The sequence below is a fragment of the Anas acuta genome, chromosome 2 (genome assembly GCF_963932015.1).
Source record: "Anas acuta chromosome 2, bAnaAcu1.1, whole genome shotgun sequence".
Taxonomy (NCBI): domain Eukaryota; kingdom Metazoa; phylum Chordata; class Aves; order Anseriformes; family Anatidae; genus Anas; species Anas acuta.
The window spans coordinates 3385633-3410751 of NC_088980.1; the positions used below are offsets into that span (position 1 = coordinate 3385633).

The following is a 25119-nucleotide window of genomic DNA, read 5'->3' on the forward strand; positions in this document are numbered from 1 at the left end:
GACGTGGGCCAGGATGGGGCCCCAGGACCATGGAGCCAGGGTGTGCTACCCCTCCAGGACACGACTGAGGGGTTGGTTAGGTTTCCACCTGGAGCACGCTGGTGGGAACAGGGTGAGGAGCAGCAGAAGCAGTTATTTTTGTACGTAGAAGATACCACCGAACCAGCTAGGTTGGAGAAGACCTTCAAGATCCAACCCTCAGGGCCTACCGAGCCCCATCCCTAAACCATGGCCCTTCGTGGTGCATCCACCTCTTAATTAACTCCAGGAATGGGGGATTTGGGGAAACAAAACAGCTTTTGGGGAGGGAAATGAATTTGTGCGAGCTGTCTGAGATGAGACAAGTGCGGGATTATCACTGAGCCAGTTTTATTTTGGACCTTTCTGGGCCTCTTTCATCACCTTTCAGTGATATTCCTTATCAGTGTTCTTAAAGAAACAAAAGGAGAGTAGCAAAGACCTAGGTATGGGCTGAAAACCCCCAATAAATGGCTACAAAGGGCTACGAAGCTGGTGATGGGCCTGGGACACAGGTCCTGTGAGGAATGGCTGAAGGCGCTGGGGTCATTTGGTCTGGAGAAGAGGAGGCTCAGAGGAGACCTCATTGCTCTCTACAACTGCCTGAAAGGAAGCTGTGGGGAGCTGGGGGTCAGCCTCGTCTCGCAGATAACCAGTGATAGCATTAGAGGGAACGGCCTCAAGTTGCGCCAGGGGAGGTTCAGGTTGCAAATGAAGCCCTGCTCCCTCCCCTGCAAGCCCCCGAGCACATCCCTGTGGGCAATGCCCCTGTCAGCAGGCAGCAAAACGCTGCTCACAAAGCAGAGACCCCGAACGGGGCTGCTCCAGGTGACTGCAGCTTCATTAGCCCAGCAACAAAAACAACGTAAGTTTGGGTTTTTAATCGAGTTTCTCCCCCCCGAGCACGTATCGCTCGGAGCCACAGGGGATCAGATGGGCCTGTGCCAGCCGCGGCCAAGAGCAGCCCTCGCTGCCATTTATTACCAGACCTTAATTCAATTCAGGACCTGGTAATTGCATAGATTTCTTTTTTTCATTTTATACTCTGCAGATCCTTAATGGCTTTGGCAATTAAGCTAACAAGGTTATCAGTAATGGGAAGCGCACTTAGAGAAATTCAGCGGTACGACCAAACGTTTAGGCTGGGCTGCTTGCTCTTGCACTGCTGAAAACACTGCAGGTCAGCAGCGGGGCTCTGCCTTTCCTAGGGCAAAAATGGGGCAGGGCCACCAAAAAACTCATTTCTTGGTTTTCACTATTGAGGTGCCCCCTCATTTAGGGGAAGGTTTTAGGATCTGTAGGATCCAAGGGGATTTTTGCTCCAGGGTCCTGCTGTTTAAGTCCGGAACCATTTCTAAGTTGTCTTTGGACTTTAAAATCCCCAGCCTAGCATACAGAGGGGGCAAACCAAGCCCTGCTGGAAAGCCTAAATTCAGAAGAAGAAAAATATATATAATAATAAAATACAATAAAAAGGCAATTCATTGGCAGGAAAATCGGGTGGAAGGAAAGCAGGGCCTGCCTTTGCCATTTGCTGGATAACTCCCATCTGATATCAAAACGTGGCTTTGCACCAATACACTTCTGAAGCAAAAACTCGAACAATTTGAAGAAAAAGCAGCGCTCTGCTGTTCCCCCAGGGATCAACAGCTGGAAAACCAGCTTGGGGGTGCAGCAATACACTAAGATCAACCCCAAATCCCCACGGCTTTGGGGAGCGAGCTCCTGGCGCCTGATTGGGGTGGAAAACATTAAGAAAAAATAGGAAAAAATAAGAAAAATTAGGGAAAATAGCAATAAAAAATAGCAGGGGAGGAGCGCACACAGCCCGGGGCAGGCACATGGCCACCTTTTGGCGCGCCCGGGGAGTCCCCGCGCCTCCGCGCCACCCCGCGTGACGTCACGCCCTGCCCCGCCTCTTTGCCCATATAAGGACTTGGAGGGCGGGGCGGTGGCGCAATGGCGCCGGGAGGAGGTCCCTCCGTGGTCCGGATTGGTCAGCTGCAAGCGGGGCGCCGCGCGGGGCGCTGGGAGTTGTAGTTTTCCGCCGGGCCGGCTCCTGACGGACCAATGGGAGCGGGGCGGGCGGGGCGCGGGTGGCCAATAAGAGCGGGGGGGCGGGGCGTGGTGCCGGCCGGTGCCGGCGGTCGGGCGCGGAGCAGCTGCGGGCCGAGGGGTCGCGGGTTCGAGACCCGGCGCGGGCGGTGAGCGCGGGGGCGGCGGGGCTGGGCTTGGGGTCAGGTTTGGGGGGAAAAAGGGGGTTTTTGGGGGTGGTGGGAACGTGCTGCTGTTGGTTATTTTCTGTTCTAGTGCGTAAAGGTCTCATTTGTTGAAATTTCAACCGAATTAAGTAAGCTGTGTTGTAATTATTTTTTTTCAGCTCTGCGGCCCGCGTGGAATAACCATTTTTTTTATATTTTTTTTCCAAAATAAAATAAAATAAATTCTCTGTGTTTCTCATCTCTAAAATCTCCAGGGAGGCTCCGTGTCCTTGCCGGCACCATGTCGTCCGGTCAGGAATCCGTCTTAAGCGAGTATGAGGCAGAGAGCAGCCAGACCTCGAAGCTGCTGCGGAAATTCAAGGAGACGCCGTTCGTGCCCATCGGTGAGACGAAGCGGGGGAAGACGGGGATTTGTGGGCAATCTCCTGCACGAGGGATCGATACGGCAAACACGGTCGCCCGCCGTGAAAAGGAAATTGCCGTGAAATGACTTCCTCATGCCGGGCTGGGATGTGGGAGCAGCTTCGACCCGGGGTGGTGGTTGCTGTCAGGGAGAGGGGGAAATCGATGAGGCCTCTCGGGTTAAACGCAGCGCCCAGAACCTATAAAAAAAAAAAAAAAGTTAGGTGAGGTTAAAAGAAACAAGTTTGGGTGATCCTGGGAGGTGGTGAGGATGGTGGCTTGTTTTGGAGGGACTGGGAGCTCTGTGATCACTACACAGGGACTTTAATGAAAGTCCTACCGAAAGTGTCCCAAATCCATCCCACCTCCTGAAGGTTTCACCTCTTTGTGCCCATCCCCTAGTCCAGACGCATTTTCCCACTAGGTTTAGCGGTTCCCTGGTTTAAGGATGTTGTTAAAATCCTCAGCCGAGACCCGAAAAAGCCTCGAGGAGAGGGCTGTGTGCCCTGGGAACTTTCCTCTGCTCAGGAACTGCCTCTAACAGGGGACGGGGTTTGATTTCCAGCCGCCTTACATGGAGGGCGGACGGGTCAGCCGGGGTGAGCCGTTCCTTGCCAGCAGATAGCTGCTGGTTTGTGGTCACAGGACTTTGTGCTCCAGCTCACGATGGACTCAGTAAGTCCAGCTTCTCGCAGGCAGATTAGCGGCAGTTTACCTTCAGCCTGAGTTAAGAGCTAGCTTGAAGGCCCCAGAACTCTTAATTTGTGTTTAATGAAGCTGTGGTGTGAATTACGCACAGGGGAAGGGTGTTTGGTTCTCAGCTAGAGCTGGGCACGCTCCTGTTCGGGCAGCCAAGCTGTCTGGCTTCTCGGTAGTAAAATATACCCAGCCCTTAAAACTTGGCAGCCACCTTTGGGCTGTGTAAATAACCCTAAATGCGGACTAAAAGGCACTGGGGTTGGGATATTTTGTGAGAGCATCGGTGTCCGTGGTGTCCTGGCACCGCCTGGGCTGTGTTTGGTCTGTCCAAGCGCTAAAACGAACGGTGTTTAAACCTCAGACCCGTGGGGTGGGACAAATGACTTGTAACTTGTCCCCGGGGAAAGCACGCCAAATGTGATGACCCAAAATAACATCCGCAGCGGGCGATGGTATGTCGGGATGCACCCGTGCACCAGCAGCACTGAGTGTCCTGCCCGAAGCCCAGCCGTGTTCTTGGTGTGAGGTTCCTTCTAAGAAAGCGAGCGGCGCTTGTGTCCTCTGAAAAAATAGCAAGGAAACTCCATGACACCCTGAGGACGCACCGTGAGCTGCTGCTGTTGCGCTTTAACACCTGTGGAAATCGTTGTTCTGCCTGCTGTGTGTTAAAGGAGATGGCACTCAGGTGAAAACAAGGAAGAAAACGCAAAAATAGCGTTGGAGAAAACCGGGCTTAGTCCCAGGATTTCTGGTTTAGATAGATCAACACCACCGAGGTGTTGGAGGTGATTTTTAGTCGTATAAATGCCTTCCTTCCTTTGCAGGGATGGCTGGCTTCGTGGCGGTGGTGGGCTATGGGCTGTACAAACTGAAGCACCGAGGGAACATGAAAATGTCGCTTCACCTGATCCACATGCGCGTGGCAGCCCAGGGCTTTGTGGTGGGAGCAATAACGTGTGGTAGGTACCGAGCGGGAGGTTCTTGTGGTGGGCCCTCTGGGTCATGGAGACCCTCTCACACCTCTTCTGCTGGTGGGTAACATCAGCATGTGTTAAAAACCCTCGGGGTGGAAACATTCAGGCTGCTACATATCAATATTTATGCCTGGTTGCTCACTCTTCCTAGAGTTCACATAATATTTAAGTGCAGATATTCAATATTGAACCCCACTAACTTTGGGACTAGAAGTTTCCACCGCTTTCAGAGGTTGAAAGTGTGTGAGGTCCTAAAGGTATTGAAATGAGAGGCAATAAGAAAAAAGGCCACCTGCTGTTATTATTTTCCCTTGTAAATATGTTGCTGTTTCTGAAATTAGTGCACTGGAAAGTCAACTTCCTGGGTCTTATTTTAGTATTTTGGCTGTGTATGTGTGTGAATTTATAGCCCATGAAGCACTGTTTGCCCCTGCTGTATTCCCAGAAGGTCTGAGAGCAAAGCTTGACTTTGGCTGCAAAGGGAACTAGCGTTGGCTGGGGATCCTCATACCACTAAACTAGGAAAAGTTCCTGTGTATAAAGAATTCTGTGGTGTTTATCTTGGCTGTTTAAAAAGAAAATGAAACAGAGTGAGGGAAATATCACTTTGGTTGCTCATAACTTCAGTGTTCAGGTTTTGAAACCTTTGTTTCATATTTAACCCAGCTTTCTAATACTGTCTTTTTTTTTTTTTGTCATGCAGGTGTGCTGTATTCAATGGTACGGGAGTATGTGATAAAGCCCAATGAATAATGGAAGAACCCGAATGTCTGTGCTGGTGGTGGCCTGTGTACTGCAGCTAGAAACTTCATATTGAGGGGTTCTTGAGGGGGAAAAAAATACGTGGCTTGAGAGAATTGCCCTTTATTTTGTGTATGGTACGCTGTCCCGAGGCTGGCAGTCTAAATGATTGCATAGTGGGTAAAATGGGTATCAGGGTCTGGTTCTTTTTGATTCACCCTACTCTATCCCAGTTTTAGGGGCTATAGTAGAGTACAATCACTTTATCTTCCCCTTGAGCATGAGCTCAGTCCTGCCGTTGGTGACTTCCCTTGCTGCCGTTGCCCAAAGTGACAAAGTTTGACCTAGCTTCTGTTAGGTAGAGGCCACATCTGTAAGAGAGCATCGTGAATGCTGTGAATGTTCTGCTGGCACTTCCTATCTTGTATATTTGTCAGCCTCCAGCTGTGTAATTTAGAAGCTTCCAGCAGCACTGACTTCTGAAATACCAAGGTATCTATAGACATCTATTTTATTTTTTTATTTAAGGCATAAGATAAGTATGGTGTGTTTCAGCTATTTAAATGTTATATTTATTAATTGTTAATGAAGACACCGGCTCCCTATTTTTACTATAGGTTTTCAGATGCTTAGATTACTGTATTTTGTAACTGTATTTTCAGTGTTCTTCTGGGTAACATTTAAATGTAACATTTAAAATGCACTTTGATTTGGTGTTCTAATGCTTTTAAAATGTATGACCTGACTTCTGTGGGAATGGTACTGCAGAAGTTTTAAAATGTTTGAATCCGAAAAGCCCCCCTCATTCTTTGTGAGGTGTAAAACCTTTCTCCACAGAGCGCCAGTGTTATTTTACGCAGGAACCCCTTAACGCCCTTAACAGCAGTCACAAAAACTTGTTGATAAAGATAATTTGTATAAAAAAAAAAAAAGGCAAGATTTTCTCCAACTAGCTTACATTCCATGGTGGCAGTGTCACAATAGGAGGTCTAATAAAGCAAGATGTGCCCTGCACCGGTGTGATTTGTTGAGAGCAGTGTGTGATACAAATAAAATAGGATGTGAATAAGGTGTGATACGAATAAACAGCCGTGAGCAGTGGAGATGAGGAGCTGGTGGAGGTTTCACTGTGGATTTATTGCGGGGCTCCCCCTGGATGCAAAGCCTCGGGGGGGTTGGGGACTGCGTGAGAGGGGGTACATAGAGATTAAAAAAAAAGCCCTGAGCGGGCACAGGGCTGCCATTGAGGACCCCAAACTTCCCTCAGAAGGGCGGAGGGAGGGCGGGCGGGCGGAGCTGCCCTCATTTGCGGCCGCCCTACAGCCCTGAGGGACGGGGGCAAGGGCGCTAAGATGGCGGCCGCGCTGAGGGGAGCGGCGGCGGGCTCAGGGCGCATGCGCGGCTCGGGCCCGCCCCGCCCGTTGCTATGGCAACCGGGTGAGGCCGCGGCCTAGCCGGAAGCCCGAAGCCTGGGCCCGGGCCTTGCTTCAGGGGGCGCCGCCGCTAATTTGCGGGGGGCGGCGTAGGTGGGCATAGAGGGTTTGGGGGAGGCAGCCGGGAGAGATGTGGGAGGGAGGGAGGCGAGGGATGAAGTTTTGGGGCTGAGGGAGGCAGCGCGGCCTGGTGGCAGCCAGGCCGGGACCCCCCCTCTGAGGGGGGGCTGAGGTGCGGTGGGGCCCTCGGGACCTGCTCCGTGCCCGGCTGGGTCACGCTGGGTGGCACTCGCTGCTCGGAAGTTGAGGGGAAAGTTGTAAGCCACGCTGCTGGTGTTTAGGGGAACTAGAGATCTTTCATTGGTGGACCCAGCTTAGCCCCAAAAATTAGGGGATTTGGGTCTTTTTTTGAAACCTGGGGAGGAAAGCTGCGTGGGCCTGAGTTGCAACCAGCCTGCGTCCTTTTTAGTCATAAAAAACAAAAGTTGCATGGTGCGGTTGCCCCGTTTGCTTGGGTTTTCCTCCGACCTGCGCTTCTCTAAAAATGTTTATTTTGAACAGATACATTTAAAAAACATTTTAAGGCATTGCTTTTTGAATGCTAGAGTGAAAAAGACCTGAAGGCTTTTCTGTTTGAAAGCCGCTTATGGCAAAAAGGGCACTTAAAGCGGGGCTGTGAGGCTGAGGAGGAAGAGGAGGAGGTGGCAGGGAGACTGCAAAGGTCGGGGTGGAAAAACTACAAAGCAGCTGTTAGAAGAGGATGTTTTGAATGTGCTGTTGATCTCTGCTCTCTGTTGCTCTTCGTTTTCTTCCTGCGACGCTTTTAGTAAACCATGGAGTCAGACCTAAAAGCACAGGAGCATTTTAAAAGCCAGTTTAAGGCTCTTCAGGAACAACAGCAAAGGAAGCTGCAGAATCTAATGGAGAGGAAAAAGGACAAGCAGAGCAGTCAGAAGGTTAACAATGGCGATGCAAAGGAGACTTTCGGCATCCCGAATGATCTAAACCTGTTTGAAACAGAGCAACCTGTAACTGAAGATGACAGCAAAAGGTAAAGGTGTAGCAGCACTGTTCCCTCAGGAGGTCACAGAACTATGTTTGGCATATGATCTTATGAAACTCACAGTGACAGAGCGCTTTATCTTCATGTGTTAGGCTTTCAGCAGCCTCACTCTAATATGTTTAGCCTCAGAGCACTGCTCTGTGCTCTTTGTTATCAGAGTTTCAAAAACAAAGAGCTGAAGGAAGGATGGAGGGGTTAAGGCGATGCGCTAAGTGCCATCTGCCCACCTCCAGTCGCTCCACAATCACCAGCGCCCTTTGAGCTACTGGTTAGCTCCTGCCTAACCTTGTAAAGAGGTTTCCTACACCAGTAATTTCCAAAAACCAGGATGTGCAAAGCGTCACGCAGCTAATGGGTTCAAGCCAAAGGCCTGCAGCCCAGAACAGTGTTCCCCATGTACCTGTGCCGCGTGACATGATTGAGTAAGTCAAAAGACAACCACAGGAGATGAAATATAGAAGAGTCTTATAGGTAGGGTTGCCTCACAGGTAAGATACATGACAAGGATGCACAAGTCAGGGTTGTAAATCTTCCTGGTGGCAAGGGTTTGGGCCTTATCTCACCCACGGGTGAGTATCTGGATTGTCTGGACACTGGGCATTCTGCTGTGGCTCTTCCTGAATCTTGCTTTTGGAGCCGAGTGCAGAAATCAATTTACTGGACCAGATTTGGAGCCCCAGCTCAGATCCTAGGATGTAGTCAGTGTCTCCTTCTGACCTAATTAATTTATTTTCACAGACTGGGACAGGTCTGGAACTGGGCACATCCCAGAGGTGTCTGCAGTTAGCACAGTGTTGGCTACTCTGGGATTTGCTCCCTGGTAGTGGTGAAGGCAACCTGAGCAATTCCTGATACTGCTCTCTACTTGCGACTGTGCTGACCCAGCTGTTTTCAGGGCTCTGCTGGAAATTGCATTCCCTTTCTGGGCAAGGGTAGTTTTATCTCAAGTCATTTCAGTGATCCAGGTTACAGCTTTAACCCCACAAGCTGTTTTATTGGCGTCACGACAGGGTGACGTGCTGTGGTACATGCAGGTAGCTGTATACCTTTGAGACAGTTTTCCCTCCCAGAATCCATATGGGGAAGGGCACCTCTGCCAAGGTTTATCAGGCCACTAAGCCAGGTTTATTGGGCCCTAAATGCTGATCTTACTTCTGTGTTACTCCGGGCAGCTCCCCGCTCAGCTTGTTTCTGAAGATTGCTTCCTTGAATGCCTGAGTACAGAAGCTGCAGCAGGGAGACAGGGAGTAAGCCTCTGAAACTTGCAGGTGCTTCTGGGAACGTGGTGTTTGTGCAAAACAGGGAGCTGAGCTTCCAGAAATAACCTGGTGCTCTCCTCCTTGCACCATCCATTCCCTTCTTCACAAACATGTCCCTCTCTGTGGCTGGCTGATTGAGCAGTGTAAGCTTCTGGTCTGACCTCTGCCAGCTGTCATCATCCCTTCAACATTTTCTCTGAGAGTATGCACAGATTACTGAGGAGATTTGAATCATTTTTCTTTTTAAATGCAGAGGGAGACTCATTCCCACATTTCAGGTCTGGATTTATTTTAAGGGGAGGTTTAGAATCTCCCTTAATATCCTGGTGCAGGAGGTATGGAGTACAAGAGAGTCCCAGCAACTCTGGGGCTGCTCCTCTGCCACCTACAGTTCAGAAACCGAGGTCTGAGTAGTTCAGGAGCTGTTGCTTAGCTCTGCTTTCAGCAGCACGGACTTAAAAGCCCCGTTTGACATAGCAGGTGTAGCACACTGCAGGTTTATTTGTGTTGTCCTTTGTTCACGTACATCTACATGTGAGAGAAGAGTGGTTTTGAGTGTGTCAAATCCAATCAGGACTTGCTTCTGGAGGGGATTCAACAGGATGCAGGGATGCTGCTTTGCAGTACTGCCAAGATAAGATGTTAGGGACTTCTAACATCTCAGGAGCTCATTTTTGCAGCTTTCTGTTCCTGCATCCAAATTTTGTTCAGGCGGGTGCTTAGCTGGCACTTCAGTCTGTCTTTCTGCTTTTAATTGTGTTTGTGTGTGGCTTTATCCTCCCTGGTCTGTTTGGTGCATTTCAGATTGAGCGATTTTCCCCATCACGTGGAGAATCCCAGACAGAATTGGGAAAAACACTGAATTTCAGCCACAGCCGTCGCTCACAAGCTCCCCCAGCTCTCTTTACTTGAGCTGCAGTAAAATTGGTTGGCTTTCTGTGGCCTGCTGCTTTTGGCTGACTTTCATTGCTGAACCACTTGGGTAGAACCTCCTTTGTAAGGCGTAGAAGTCTCTCAGAGGAGACTCCAGCTCTTTGCAGTTGGGATTTCCATCCGTACTGCTTCATTTATCACCATTTGTCTGCCTCAGAGCTGGCTGCCGTCGCTGACCAGGTGTGCTGGGAGCTTAGAACAGTTTTTTTCATGCTAGTACCATAAAGGTTGAAAATGTTTCTGTGTATCCCCTCATTAAATCTGCCCCGTTTTGTTGTTCCCTTCTGTGAGTGGTACACGTGGGAATAACTTAGTTTTGTCTTTTCTCTGCCTAGATTGCTGCTTTCTTTCTTTTCCTCTGTAAACAGCTGCCTTTGATCTCCCTTTGATTTGCAGCTTTGGAACAGACGTGCGCTGCTTAATTACGGATTGTGAATCATCTTATAAATTGACTCTGCTGTTTATGACAGCGCTTTCAGGGGTCATTTATTCTGACATGCACACACGGAGCGTGCGTTTAACAGCTAAAGCCCGGTTTGAGCAACAGGCTTGCTAAAACTTGAAGAGAAAATATGCAGGTGGCTGTTGGGAAAGCTGACAGCCAGCTGTGGTTATAGAATCACAGGATCATTAGGGTTGGAAAAGTCATCCAAGATCATCAGGTCCAACATCCCCTACCACCAATGTCACCACCAAGCTGTGTCCCCAAGCATCACATCCAACCTCTCCTTGAGGGGTGGGGATGCCACCACCTCCCTGGGCAACCCATCCCAGTGCCTGACTGCTCTTTCTGAGCAGAAATGTCTCCTCATTTCCCACCTGAACCTCCCCTGGTGCAATTTGAGGCCATTCCCTCTTGTCCTAAATGCTTTTATCCCTCTCGTTACGCTTATATCCACAGCCATATACTGGAACAACTGGCCTACATCCAACCCTCTACGATCACTCAGGCTGCCTACTTCCTGCTTCAGCTGCAGTCTGGAGCACTCGGTGTGTAGGGTAAAGGTGTGGGGCTCTGATTTAATTACCACAATGTAGCTACCCAAGGTCACACTGCAGGCAATGGCAACCTAAGGCTCAATTCAGCTGCCTGCCATCGGTGCCTGCTGGTATCTGGGGTGCCTGAGGGTACATCAGGAGCGTCCCCATGACTCAGACAAGGACCCTGCAACGTTTCTGCTGCCTCACACGGGGGGCTCAGATAAATCTGGGGCGTCTCGGGTAGGTGCCTGTGTGTCCACAGTTTGATTGATCCCCCGCGGCCCTGATTTCTAGATTTTACTGTTGGAGGAACCATCGTGGAAGGGCAGCAAAGAGATTAAAGCTGTTCATCCTCTGTATGCCTGAGAGAGATGAAACCCATAAATGTTACTAAATGTACCAAAGAATTGGAGGAGCGAGGCCATTTCCTCCCATTCAGAGGGCTTTTTGATATTCTTTGTTCTCAAATGAATTCCAAAAAGTGACATTAACAATACAAACCGATGCTAGTCCGTCCTGGTGGGATACCAGAAGAAATGGGATGAGGACACAGGAAATGGGCCTCTGGTGAGTTGCTCTGAAGCGTTCGTTTTTAAAGAAAGAACCTCTGCAGCAGCTCTTGTAATTTATGCTCTGTCGGATTCTGGTGGCTTTGGTAAGCAGAGGAAGTAAAGGCTGAATGTCACAGATGCTGAATTGCAAGCCTTCCTGCTTTCCTCTGATGAACCAGATAAGTCAGAATGAGTGAGCTGAGACTATTCTGTAACCTCAGGAGCCCTAAAAAGATACCACTCTGTGATGTTTTGCCCCAGAAGACATGGGGAAATATAGAATTTTTGAAGAAGACACAAGTTAACTGAACAGATCAGATATCAGATGATCAGCTTCTGTTATTTTCTGACCTGAGGTTCAGGATATTCTGCTTAATTCAGTAAACTCATTCCTGGTGAGCTCAGCTCATTCAGCACACAGTCATTGCATTATTTTATCTCTGGAAGCATTGTTTTGAAGCACATCATGGCGACGTTTTGTCGTTACGACTTATTTTCCCCCCAGGTTGCTTGAAGTTGAGAACGAGCAACTTCAGGATCAGCTTCGAGAGGTCCGGGATGAGAACTGCAGGCTGTACAAACTGGTGAAAGACAAAGAGTTTGAAATAAAGCAACTCCAGAAAAAAATGCAGGAGGACAGATTGGCTTTGTCAGGTAACCGCAGGAGCTTTGTGTTCACACCGTGTTAGTTCCAGTGTTTGCTTGATGCTGATGACAATAGAGGCAGGATAACGGAGTCATTGTGAGCCAAATAATCCTCCTGGCAGTGAAATAGTAACGTGACATCTCTTCACCTGCTTTGGGCTAAAAAGGAGTATTTCATTCACATTGTGCTTGCCTCCATTTATTCTTCTCTAATAAGCTGCTTCTAGGATGAAGCAAAGTCAGCTCTTTTAACTGAGAAACAACTCTGAGATTTGGTGTTGAGCTTGGCAGTAATTTGCCATAGCACTGAAGCCTCTCGTCTCTGGGTTTTAGAAGTAGATACCTGAGAATATACTCACATAGTCAACGTTTAGGGTTGCCACCTAAGCTTGCAAAAGTCTAAGCTGACCCTGTTTGGCATTTGCAGTTACCTAAATGTTGACATTTCTCCCCTCTGGAGAGTCTCATGGCTTTGCTGGCCATTAGAAGTTCCTTGCAGTAGCTTGGCATGTATGCTTAAGGTCTGCATCTTACTCCCCTTCAGTTTCATGAGCTGCAAAATATGAATGCTGCCGCTCCCCATCTTAGAAAGAGAGCTGTTGGAAGGACCAAAAGATGTCTGAGGTGTCCAGGTCAGAACTGAGGCACAGAATATTGTTATTGATAAAGATACATGCCTTTAAAGAAGTGTAGTGCTTTGGGGATACTTATTAATCCCTGCTCCTCACAGATTGGTTCACTGATGAGCACAAAACATGACGACTCCAGCAGGCTTTATATTAATGCCAAAGGGCAGTGTTACAGTTTTTCTCTGCTACATAGTGTTAAATTCCTTATTCAGGCTTATTTTATTTAAGTGCCTGAACAGGACACACGCAGCGCGCTGGCTGAACGCAAAGTCCAGCTTTGAAAGCAGTTTGTGTGTCCTCTAAAGGCTGAGCTGTGCAGTTGGAACCTCTTCCACTGGGTGCCACTGTTGTTCAGGACAGCAGCGATGACCAGGCCAGCAGAGAAGGGGAAAACCATCGGAAAACCAGCAATAAGCAAAACTAAATAATGCATACACCTCCACTCTTCATAATTACCTCTAGCTTGTGTTTAGGAGAGGTGATAGGCTGGGTCAAAACCAGGAGCCAGAAATGCTGCTGCAGCTTCTTGGCTGACTGAGATGCCAGCTGGGGGCATTTTGCACCTATCCACTTTGGGGCAAGAGACCCACACGCATCTCAGGGAAAGAAGGAGCTTTAATTAAACACATGCAATGCCATCAGATGGAGGCACAAGCCTGGATTTCGGTTAGTTTAGTATGTCCTGTGCTCCTTAGCAGCCAGTATTTGTTAGGAAAACGAAGGAAAAAGTAGCTTCTAGATGAGAGAGGGAGCACATCAGATAAAGAAGATCAGTGGAAACTCTTAAAATAATGAGCATTATATATGCCAAACATGACTTGTTATTGCAGGCTGGTAGTTATTGCTGAGCTAGAGGTTTTCTTGCATGCTGCATGCAATTATATCGATGTCGCACTTGTCCAAGGACTTTTCTTCACCTGTGTGATGTTAACAAAAGCCAGGTGACACAGAGGGCACTCCTGGGGCTTACTTTCTCTGTGACACTGCTCCAACCCTCTCTGAGGAGGAGGAGGAGGGCGCAGTGTGTGTTTAGAAGAGCTCAGTAATACAGTAAGGCTGCCTGCGTTATCAGGAGGGACTTATAAATAGGCACAATGAAATTTCCTGGCTGTTACCCAGGAGTCAACTGTAGTAGTGCTCCTGACCTTAAAGGACAGATGTCTAGAAAATATTTGCAACTCTGTTTCGGCAACTCCTCCAGGAGTAAACAACGAGTGCAAGACAGAGTGTTGTCTTTTTCCATAACAGGCCACAAATGCCACAATATTCTGCTAGTTCTTAAAGGTCCTTCACAGCAGTTGAGCAGAAAACCAATCTCCCCTTTCTGGGTGTGTTGCTAGAACCTCTGGTGTGGCCTTTTCACGTGTGGCTGTTCTTACAGGGTGAAACTTGGCTTTGCTAGCCACGGTGTGACGCTGGCTCAAAGAGCCAGGCAGTCCAGCTGGATCACTGACGCCTCTTTTCCCTCGCTTACTCATTTAAGTGCCTGGCACAGTGCTGGGAGCGATGGCTCGGACAATAAAAGTACACTGTGCGGCAGACAGAGAACAAAAGCATTGTCTATTCTGAATCTTGCCTGTGAGAGATGTCCTTTGCTTTTATGTCTGCTTTTCAGGGACGTCTGGTTTAGCAGGGGACGTTGCTGCTGCTAAAATCGTTGAACTGGCCAAGAAGAATCGTGAGATAACTGCTGAGACTGAGAGCGAAAAAGCCAAAGTGAAGCAACTGAATAACAAAGTCAAAGAGCTGGAGAGAGAAGTGAGGCATTTTTCTTGTTCTTTTTTCTTTTTTTTTTTTTTTTTTGAAGAAACAATTCCAGCTTTTGGGACAGAGGAGCTGTGGTAGCTCTGGGTTTGATCACGTTGCCATTTTGAATTTGCTCTTGCATTCATGCTTGCTTTGAGTTCTTGTCGTTTCTTTCCACACTAGGAGGGAGGGATGTGTGCTCTCAGCTGTTTCTACCTTTGCAGAAATGAGGAGCTAGGAGAAGCTATCAGTAGGTTGAGCCAAAATAATGAGCCAAAGACGTGTGAAATGCCAGTTAGAAACATTCACTTGTATTCGAAACACAAATAGCATAAGTGCGTTGTGAACTGAGGCAGTAACGAACTATGTCACTTAAGATGGAAAATCTTACTCATCCAGCCGTATTCTTCTGGTTTACTACAATGTTTTTATACACGCTGACCTTTCACGGGACTAATTTCCCTCAGGTGACTGCTGAAATGAAAATTAGATGCCCCGATGTCAGTGTTTGCTTTGTTCATTGTCAACTACTGATCTTCCTTCTGCAGTATTTGTAATTTTTTAGATCATTATCAATGCATTTTTCTTCACTTTGCCTCCTCAGAAGGCATCATTTAAATGTATCAGTAATGTTTATCTCTCTGTCTGACAAATGCATTTTGACTCCATCTTTCACAGTCACTTATTTTCATGAATCATTCAGCTATCTGAATTGGATCCCAGTTACCTGGAGGATGAAGAAGTGGCAGATGACAGGTTTGAGAACTGCGTAAATCCAGAGAGTTCTGGTCAGAAGGGCCTTGTCACACAGCTGGCAGGCTGGCTAAGAAATACCAGGTGTGGCTGAGGACCTGTGAAGTTACATAAGTAGGGGAGCAAGATGCAAATAATTTCAAGAAAAAAAATATCTTATTTATAATCCTCTGTTGCAGAAGTGTAAAGACACAGAAAAGTAAAATATTGTCAGGTACTGACCTAAAAGAAATTGCAGGTGCTTCAGGAAAGAAAGTCAAAGTAAACAGAAATCCTCAAGAAACAGTGCTGGTCAGGGCAGAGAGTGGCACCTCAGGTATGAACTAATCTTTTCCTTGGACACCACCACCATCACAATCAAAGACCAGTGAAGCAACCTGTCTCATCTGCAATAGAAATGAACCACAGTGTGGGCCCCAGTGAAGCCATGCCCTGGTCTGTATTTTCATTGAATCACAGAATCATTAAGGCTGGAAAAGCCATCCAAGATCACCTGGTCCAACATCCTCCTACCACCAATGTCACCACCAAGCCATGTCTCCAAGCACCACGTCCAACCTCTCCTTGAACACCCGCAGGGATGGGGACGCCACCACCTCCCTGGGCAACCCGTCCCAACGCCTGAGTGCTCTTTCTGAGCAGAAATGTCTCCTCATTTCCCTCCTGAAGCTCTCCTGGTGCAACTTAAGGCCATTTTATCTCAGACTCCTTTGGAATGGCTTTTTTCCAAACTAATGATCGTTGGCTGAGTTTTTGGAATGGATCCATTCAGAAGAGCTGTGTGAAGATGTGAAGGAAGGGTAGGATTAAAGCAGTGCTCGACAGTGGGAGGTACCTATCAAAAATGTTGAATGAGGTGTAAGGAGAGCTATCACAGAGAGGAACCTGCAGAGATTCACATCTCTTCGGTAACTTTTATGCTAAGCTGATGAGAGCCACTCATCTTTTTCCATTGATTATACAACAAGACAACTAAAGCACAATTCAGTTACCCACACAAAGCATAAAAGTACCATTTGAGGTGCCACTTGACCTCCCAGACATCCGAACAGGGCTGTTGGACGTGACAGTGGTGTCACTCTGGGTGCTGCAGCTGATGTCACGTCCCTCAAACACCTCCAACAGGACCAGACACCTGTGTAGGGGCAAAAAAGAACCCGCGGTCAGCGCATCTGCTTGACCTGATGTAGGGGTCTAGTGTAGAGTGAGCTGAAGAGTAGACTTCCCTGGTTGTATTGATGAGATTCCATTAATTAGGAATAGAGACACCCACACTGAGAAGAGGAAAAGCGTTAATTTGAGAGTTGGATCTCATCCCATATGCTTCTAGATGGCTTAAACTCAGGGAAATGAATCATATTGATGGTACCTTGCAAACACGTCGCAGTATGTACTTTGACTAGGGGAAAACACTGTTATTTCACATAATTGTTAGCTCTTTGCTTGCATGAGAGCTGCAAAATATGGAAATCATAAGCGTTTTAACACGAATCTGTTCCCACAAACAAAATGCGGGGTGTGGTCATTGAGCAATCGCTTAGCAAAGAGCAGAACACGAACAAAGACTGCAAATGGGTGTTTGCAGAAAACATCACTGAAATGGGACCCAGCAGCTGCCACCACTTGCTGAAATTCCTGACTCTTGGTCCATTGCCTAAACAAATTTCTGAACTGGATAGAAGTGGTGGTTGGTCTGTGCATGGATTTATTGCAAAGAAAGGTAAGATGGCCCTGAGTTGCACTTTGTTTCTCCAGATACGACTGAAATGAAGAAGCTGTTCCTTAGAGCTTTCTTTTATTCAGGCAAATAACCAAGATTTCCTGCCCACCTCAAAGAATGAAGTCTCATTGCTTAAAAGCAACATGTCCCAGCCTTTCCAGCTCCAACCTCGCTGCACTTCTGTCCAGCAAGAAGTTTTTGCAACCTCAACAGAGGACGTGATCAAGAGGAGGAAGGGCAATGTGTCTGCCTTCCTATTCTGTGGCAGGCAATAGCAGATACACTCTTCACCTGTTGAGAAATGCTATTTCAGAGATATCCCAGCTGAAGAATAAGAGATTTAACATCATTACTGAACCTCAGCTGTAGGTTGTTAGGTAGTCATTTCTCCTTTTAAGTTCCTCTGGTGAATAGAGCTGTGTGCTTTTTATTAAATATCCTGTGATATTCTCAAAAAGTGGGTAAACTGGTATCCAGAGACAACATCCTGATCTGTACTTTATAGAATTTGTGTTTATATGTATACATTCTTATTTTATGAACCTGTGATGAGAAAATCCCACAGAAATACCCATAACTGATCCCATTGCAGCAAGTCAGAGACATTTTCCCTGAAGTTATTTCACAGTGAAATAACCCAGGCTTCTTTGGGAGGCATTTCAGAAAAAGGCTTTTTTCCTGATTCCTTATAAAAAATAAGGGGAAATGAAGTCTCTCTTTTTTTTTTTTTTTTTTTCATAGAGTAAATAAACATTCAAGTCCATTAAAACTACCACTGTATTTTTTTCTAATTAGTCTTCCATGCAGGTGTGTTCTTCACTGTATCCATTCTATAACAGTGCATTTTTTTTCCAGCTACAGACAGCTGTGGAAAAAATACATTCCCTTGGTGGTGATGATGCAGGAATCAAGCAGTCAACTCTGAAGAAGACAGAAGGAAATTTGGTATGAATTGTAATCACAGAGAGGAAATCAGAATTAATGGAACTAATACTTACATGTAGTTCTTTCCTATTGTGCATTCCTTTCTTTATGGCAAGGATTTCTCCCCATTTCTAGTTTTGTGACCAAATTGCTCTGTTTTCACCTCCTCTATACCCCACAAATTAGGGAATGGGTCTGGAAAAAAAGATACTGTGATCCTGATGGATATGTGCATCTTAATAACTTCAAATTTTCACTGAGGATTCTATTCTTACCACATCCATTCTTCTTCTCAAAGGCTGAGAGTGCAGAGGTGAAAGCATTGCAAGAAAAATTAACCACGGCCAACTTCAAAGTGATGGAGTATCGGAACCAAGTCCAGTCTGCAAAGCAGGAACTGAAGATGATGCAAAAGGTACTGTTCTGGGATGCAGCCTGTGGCTGGAATCCTGTTCAAGAGGTGTACTCTTGTGACATCAGGAGGAGGCTTCTTTTCCTCTAAGCTTTCGTTAGCCTCCATGATTCCAGTCAACTGTAAGGAGGTACCAAAACCACGGGTATAGTTGTTGAACTGGAAAGATACATGCATGGGCACACGATGATTTCATGCTCTGCCCTGTAACTGGATAACCATTCCCATTATTTCTGCTGCTATGATGGGTACAGATCCTTTAAGGTTTGAAAGTCCCAGTTCAGCAAAATAGATTTTGACTGACTTGAAACATACAGCCCATTCCTCTTTTCCAAAACACTGAATTAAGTAATTACGTTTTAATGTAGGCCTCAGTCCCATGAAGTTACTGAGATTAAAAACCACACTTGAACCAAAGCAGGTTTAAACAGTGTGGTGGAGTGACGTCCAGAGTAACTTTTTCCAGCTTGCTTCACGATGGGTTTTAATGCATTCCTCTGTGCTCTGCTTCCTTTGGTTTCATTACTTTGCATAAGAGACCTGCAATGCAGATCAGAGTAGAGAATATGCTTCTAAAAATAGAACTCTGCTGACCTTTTTATAAATAATTTAAACACTCGTCATACTAACTTTAGCTCTCGTTAATGTGGCTGCTTCAGAATTGTGCAAGAGAGAAGTTGGCTTAGTGCCTGATTGCAAGGGTGTGTATTCAGACAGCATCTCTGCTCTGCTCCCGCTCAGTTCTGGTTATATGTAGTACGGAGTAAATGCAGGTATTGAAAACTGTTAGCAACGTGTGGGAAACCGTGGTGATGAATTTGAAATCCTCTTCCAGAGGTAGCACAGCCTGACACCTGTTGTCTGATGCTATGGGGCCAGGCGGGTTCTTTTAGGGATCCTTAGTAGAATAAGGACTGGCCAGAGGGTAGTTATAACTAGTTATAAAAGGGGGAGGTAGAAGGGGACCGATTTGTGATCGGGCTGCTTACATATTATGGCCATTTGCCTAATAAAGTGGTTTTGGTTATGTTAACCATATTATCAGGTGTCAGGAGAAGGCGGTACAGGTCACAACACACAACTGTGCAGCTAGATGGTACAATTTGACAGACTTGGTAGGCAGGCAGCAAAATATAGACTCACCTTTTAAAAAAAAAAAAAAAAAGCTAAAGACTAATACCGAAACATTAAAATACCAAAATATCCACCTTAACAAATGAAATCATGCATGTTAGCCAAACCCCTCCTAAGCAGCAACACTTTGTGTTGTGATAATGGTCCCAAATAGCTTACATCACACGGGATCCTGGATATCAGACACAGGTTTTATCTATACACAGCCTACTGTGTATAGATACAGTGGTTTGGGCTTACTGCTAGAGAGAACAGTTTTTCCTCCCCTCCCCTCCACAGATATTTCAGCCTAGGCTTATTGCTGATCCTAATCCTTTCTTCACAGCTTTTAGCAAATGAAGTTGGTGAAGATGTGAATATTCAGAGTCTCTTGACCAATTCTGGCAGCTGGCGTGGGCGAGCCCAGCAAATTCTTGTTCTCCAAAGCAAGGTGAGTTGAGACCCTGCACAGGGCCTGCCTAGTAAGCTCCAAGTGGGATGTTTGAGATAAATTGTTGGTTCTTCATTAAGTAATTCTTAACATCGAAACCTGATGATGATATGTCCCAGGACAAAAAGTTTACTACAAATACACAGCCAAATACATTTTCTGTGTTGAAGAAGGCAACCGTTGGAATAAAAAGCTTTAGGGTAACTTTTGGACTGTTCTTTAGTGCTTGTGTGTGCGTGGGTACGGTGTGTTAGATTTTAAACATGTAATGATGTGTGCAGAGTCTTTCAGAATCCCTGCTAATTAGTCTATTGCAAACATGCAAGCCTCCATATTTAAGCTGTGGATCTTTAGCATCTGTGTCAGAGGAGAGAGTTCAGTGACTCTGGAGAGCTGTGGCAGCCTAGTTAAAATCCCAGGATGTTCTGAAGGTGCCTCTCTCCACTGTGTACAGAAGGAGCCCTGTCAGTCTCTGTGCTCTGACTTAGACACCTTTGTTCGGTGCCTAAAGTCAGATGGGAAGAATTGAGGCCAGATAAGATGTTCGAGTTGTTCCCCCGGGAACTTAAGTAAAATCTTTAACTCCTGTATCTTCTGAAGGGCACAGTTTAGCTGAAATGTCAGCTCAGGACAGGGAGGCAGTTTGTCTGACTCACATAAAACTTTTCTCAGGTAATTTGATACACAGTCCTCCTATTTTTCTGGTGTTGAATTATATGCCAATGAAGTGTGATTTTTGCACTGACTGAAGTTGTTAATCTCTGTTTTCCCATGGGCAAGTTACATTTTCCTTTGATTTACAAAATTACATTTTCCTTTGATTCAGCTGAAGGCTGTGCATATTGTTACTGTACTCTACTGTACAAATTTCGGAGCCAGTCTCCACAGGCCCCTTTTGTAGTCAGTGGTGATACAGTAAATACAGTCACTGGATCCAAAGTGATCCTGCTTCCTTCTCCTGACTGTAAAATAAATCTGTAGTGAAGCTGATATGCAGCAACTGAGTTCGGTTGCCCAAACACTGGTGTCTAATGCCAGCTGAGATGCCGTGGGGTGTTCCTTTGACCTTTGGTCATTGCTCTGAAGGAGTAGGGATGTCCTGTAGATCCTGTGCCATGTGTCTCCAGAACCCCAGGGCATCTAAAACATTGCCAGATACCTGTGTTCAGGCTGCTCAACTGTGCCTTAGATGTGGCCATGCTGGATGATGGTTCTGCTGAAGACTGAGATGCTTAAATTTATATGGGTAAGTGGGTGTCTGCCCTTGTAGAGGAGATCTAACATTACTCTGTTGGCCACGTACATATTTAGTGGCATTCAGGATGCTTTGGGGTCTCTGCCTTGCTTTCACATGTGGCTTTGATAAGGCACAGAACTCCCTTGTGTCCTTTATCTCCTGTAGGTCTTGTGGTCATATCTCCTCCCTGCACAGATGCCCTAAGCATCTGCATGTTTGTTAGCACCTAACAAATATAAATGTGAAAAGAAAAAAAACAGATTCACTGCGCTGTGTAACCATGATAATGCCAAGAAGTGAGCTCTGAGCTCTGGTTATGTGCTCTTTCGTACTGGACCACTGTGTTGTGCCCTAGGTTCGAGAGCTGGAGAATCAGCTGGGTCAAACCAAGAGCAGAACATCACTGAGTGAAATGGATGAGGAACTGCTGGCACTGGCTGATCCCAGGAAGTTGTCAGCCCAAGAGAAGAACTTGCTGAAGATTCGCAGCTTGGAAAAAGAAAAGAAAGAAGCCTTGGAGGTAAAATGTGAGCTGACAGGGTCCTACTTGGGTACATAGTGAGTAAGAACTTGCCTTACTTTCAGGGTGTATGTTACATGCCCTACTTGAAGACCACTTTGGAAACCCACTCGGTCTCCTCGAAGAAGTCATGCCACACTTCACAGGCTGTGCAAGAGGCTTCTACGCTGGTTTTCTGTATTGTATGTCAAGGCATATCTTTGCAGTACATGATACACCCCCTTGCTTTGTGATTCACACGTCAGATGCATCCACTTGGCCTGAAACACGGCCACCTGACAACTGGGCGTGGTGTTTGATGTAAGAAAGAGGGAGAGAGGCCACAGGTTGCAGTGCAGCTGGTGCTGGCTTCGTGCTGAAGTCACATGTAGACAGAAGCCCTGCCTTAGCTGCATCCAACCTCTGGAGCATCCCCCTCTCCCCGTGGCCAGGTGTGCATTCTCCACGCAGTGTTAAATACAAGCATCCCCCTCACACCTCGTATATCTTTACAGCTATGGGCTCCTACATTTGAGCAGAGTAAAGTTCAGAAATGCACTGGACTCTTTCCAAGAGGCAGTTTGAACGTGGGCCTTACTCTCCATCTATTGTATTGAGTTGCTACAACAATAGTCATGTTTAGGGCTTGAAAGGGGCTATGGCTCATGGCATGCAGTAAACCCTGAGGCGTAAAGGATCCATAGGTCTGTGTCCACAAGAACCACGGGGGGTGCAGCAGGGGGTGTCAGCTGTACAAACAGGCTAGCAAAGCACGTTTCCCTGAGCTCTTTTCCCAGATTCTCTTCTGTAAAGGCCACCTGGCACTGCTCCAGAGCTTAATTAGCTGCTGCTTTTCTCCCCACAATTTGACCGTGCAATAGAGTGAGCAGTGGGGTAATGCACACCTTTCACTCTTGGCTGTGAGAAGGGAAGAGATTTATGGCCACAGGCACGCAGCACTGGGAAGATTTCCCTCGGTAACTGTAATCTGCATGGCTCCACTCTCCCCTTGTGTTTCAGGCTCCACTCCAAAATTTCCCTTGCACTTGTCCATGGCTACATGACTGCCAGCACACTCCCTGGCCACTTCCATCTAGGTGAAAGCATGGCTCAGGAGACAGCATGTGCCACACAGAGCTTCTAGTAGGCGGTGTGGCAGCATCATCCTGTATCTGGGAGTAAAACAGTTTCCCCATGGGAATATGGTGAGACAAATGAACGATCAGGAGCATAAAGAATTATGTTTTAGGACAGAATTATCATACGCTTCCTGGCACGTACTAAACCAACCCAGTTCCCTTCTATTTCTGGTCAGACAGACCTTTTTTGATAGTGGCAAGCAAACAGTGAGTAGTGCTATTTATACTTTCTGCTTAGTTAGGGATGATATGATGCACCAGTGCCATATTTTTGATTGTGCTGGACAATGTGTGGTTCCTTTAGCTCACCGAAGCATCCAGGCTGTAACTGTCATTTCCTACGATGTGTTTGCATCTGCAGAAACTCACTGGGGAACACGATGCTCTCCAAAAAAATCACGAGGAAGTGAAGAAAAAACTCGACGCATCAAAAGCCAGGAACAAAGTGCTGTGCAGCGAAGTGAAAACCCTGAAGGGACAGATTGCAACCCTGCTGGAGAAAGGAAAACACGATGATGAGCTCATAGATGCTTTACTGGTACTGCCCATTACTGTTGGTCCCAGCCCTTGCAATCAGCCCTCTTTCTCTGAGTGGTGAAACATGATGTCATTTAATGACACGGTGACACAGAGAACCTTATACAGGGGCCTGATGAATCAAACTGCGACAGCCAGAGGTTTCAGAGTTAGCTAAAGCCCTTGTGCACTTTGGAGCAGCTCACACAACGGCTGCAGGACAGCACTAGGGGTGACACTTGGAGTCCAGTGTTGGAAGAAACGTTTTGCAGAAGGATAGAAATAGAAATGTGTTAGGTAGAGGAAGGGCTTAATTCCTGACTCTGAATGCTGGACTGGATTCTCTGTTCTGCTTTCAGCCCTGATAGTAATTTATTTATTTTTCTCTGAGAATGCCTGCAGTCTTGCACTTTAATTTGTTGTGTTACAGAGCCCAAAACACGTAAGACCTGAACTGTGAGTACTACACCATGTGCACATCTATTTGCAGTAGCTGGAGCTGAGAGGACTTGGGGCCTTCAAAACTGGGAGTACTGCTGGGGCCTCAAGACACAGTTATGCTGAAATAATTGCCCTCTGTCATGCTCTTGTGGGATTGCTTTGGTTTTCCCCAGTTACAATAATGAGAAAAAAAATGAGAAAATACACCACTTCCTAGTAGAAGTCCTAATCCAGCTTCTCACAAGTTTAAAAGCAGTTATCCTTGCTTCTGTACAGAGCTTTTAGCCATCAGAGGCTAATGACTAAGCTGGCATTCACCTTTCTGCACCCCAGGCAGCCATGAGGGGAATATGGGCACTGACCAGCAGATTAGGCTGATTACAGAGGAGCCCAATAAGAGCTGGCACTTCTGCTAAGTTTGAGCACTCTCACTAAAAGTATTACAGAAAGACAAAATTTTTGTTTGGAAGGAGCGGTTAAATTTTGATCTATCACATCAAAGAAGTACCTTGCTTGCAGTCTGTTCGCCTGACAGAATAAACTGTCCAACAATATTAGATTTGTCAGAGTGTGAAAAACTCCAAACCCCACCAGCAAAACAGCCTAGCCTCATAGCTGTTTTCTCACACTACCCTCCTCTTTTAATGTCACCATCACACAGTCTGATCATAATCGAATGTCACAAAAAACAGGTTGAAATCTCTTTTATTTAGATTATGGAAAAAGTCTATTTCTTTGTCAAAAGCCAGCCATTCTTGCTTGTTTTTCTGCTACACTCAGTAGCAAAGCTCCCAGCAAACTGAACCTCTCAGAATCTTTTCAACTTGAGCCATCCAGTCCCTAAAGTCTTTATAGGACCAGTGAGGGCAGATGGCCCTTACCCAGCAGAACATGTCTCAGTGTTAATAAGTAGATGTGCTGGGCCATTCTTTGAAGTGATAGCTGCTGAGAGGAAGGCAAGCTGAGTTCATGCTTAAAGCATAGTGGACCAAATTCTTGGAGTAGTGCTAGTGACATCAGTTTGCTTACACCAGGGAATGAGTTTGCCAGGGCAGTGGCTTGCCCTCACGCTCCTAAATGTGTTGTAGGGTGTAAAAGACAGGGAGTCTTAATAATTGTGTACAAAAGTGAATATCTCACTCATTATTTCTATTTTATCAGAGTCAGCTGAAGCAAATGCAGGAGATCTTAAAGCACCTGAGCCAGCAGGATGAGAAGAACAAGGAGTCCCAGCAGGTGCTAGGGCAGCACTTGAACAACGAGGCTCAGAAGCAAAACTGCCTTATAGAGCAGCTCAGACAGCTGGTGGCTGAGCGAGAGGCAAAAGTTAAAGAGCTGGAAGAGGAGATTGGGCAACTCACACTCCAGGTAGTCAGAGAAATGAACTAGAGGAGCACACTTGTAATGATTTTAGATCTGTTCTTCCACTTCCTTCTCCAGTATTGTCCAAGATGGTTGCTAGCTGAAGCCACTAACACCTGCCCTACTGACAGTCTCTTCTGTCCTCTCTTGTAACTAATTTTCTTTTCTGTTTATACATATTCTTTCTTCAAACTGTTTAAGCAGCAGAAAAATATAGAAATATTAGTGACATCAGCCTGACAGCAGGTGTAGGGCT

The 25119-nt window shown here is 46.5% G+C and overlaps 2 protein-coding genes across 3 annotated transcripts in view; both read left to right on the top strand.

Annotated features, from left to right (window-relative positions):
* The first annotated feature begins 2127 nt into the window (after positions 1–2127).
* On the top strand, positions 2128–6070 carry HIGD1A (HIG1 hypoxia inducible domain family member 1A). The gene is made up of 4 exons (XM_068673270.1): positions 2128–2222; positions 2495–2623; positions 4166–4300; positions 5019–6070. Exons 2-4 carry the CDS (start codon positions 2521–2523, stop codon positions 5066–5068), a joined length of 288 nt encoding a protein of 95 aa, XP_068529371.1. The 5' UTR covers positions 2128–2222; positions 2495–2520; the 3' UTR covers positions 5069–6070.
* A 383-nt stretch (positions 6071–6453) lies between these two features.
* CCDC13 (coiled-coil domain containing 13) overlaps positions 6454–25119 on the top strand; it is a 33882-nt gene continuing 15216 nt past the window's right edge. Inside the window, exons 1-10 of one of the 2 annotated variants that reach the window (XM_068673268.1) lie at positions 6454–6582; positions 7317–7540; positions 11782–11930; positions 14166–14308; positions 17625–17714; positions 17992–18108; positions 19565–19669; positions 21262–21426; positions 22906–23082; positions 24663–24869. In XM_068673268.1, coding sequence (XP_068529369.1) covers positions 7323–7540; positions 11782–11930; positions 14166–14308; positions 17625–17714; positions 17992–18108; positions 19565–19669; positions 21262–21426; positions 22906–23082; positions 24663–24869 — 1371 coding nt within the window. In that variant the 5' untranslated portion in view covers positions 6454–6582; positions 7317–7322. The remainder of the gene's footprint in view (positions 6583–7316; positions 7541–11781; positions 11931–14165; positions 14309–17624; positions 17715–17991; positions 18109–19564; positions 19670–21261; positions 21427–22905; positions 23083–24662; positions 24870–25119) is intronic. The other variant, XM_068673269.1, reaches the window with a different exon arrangement.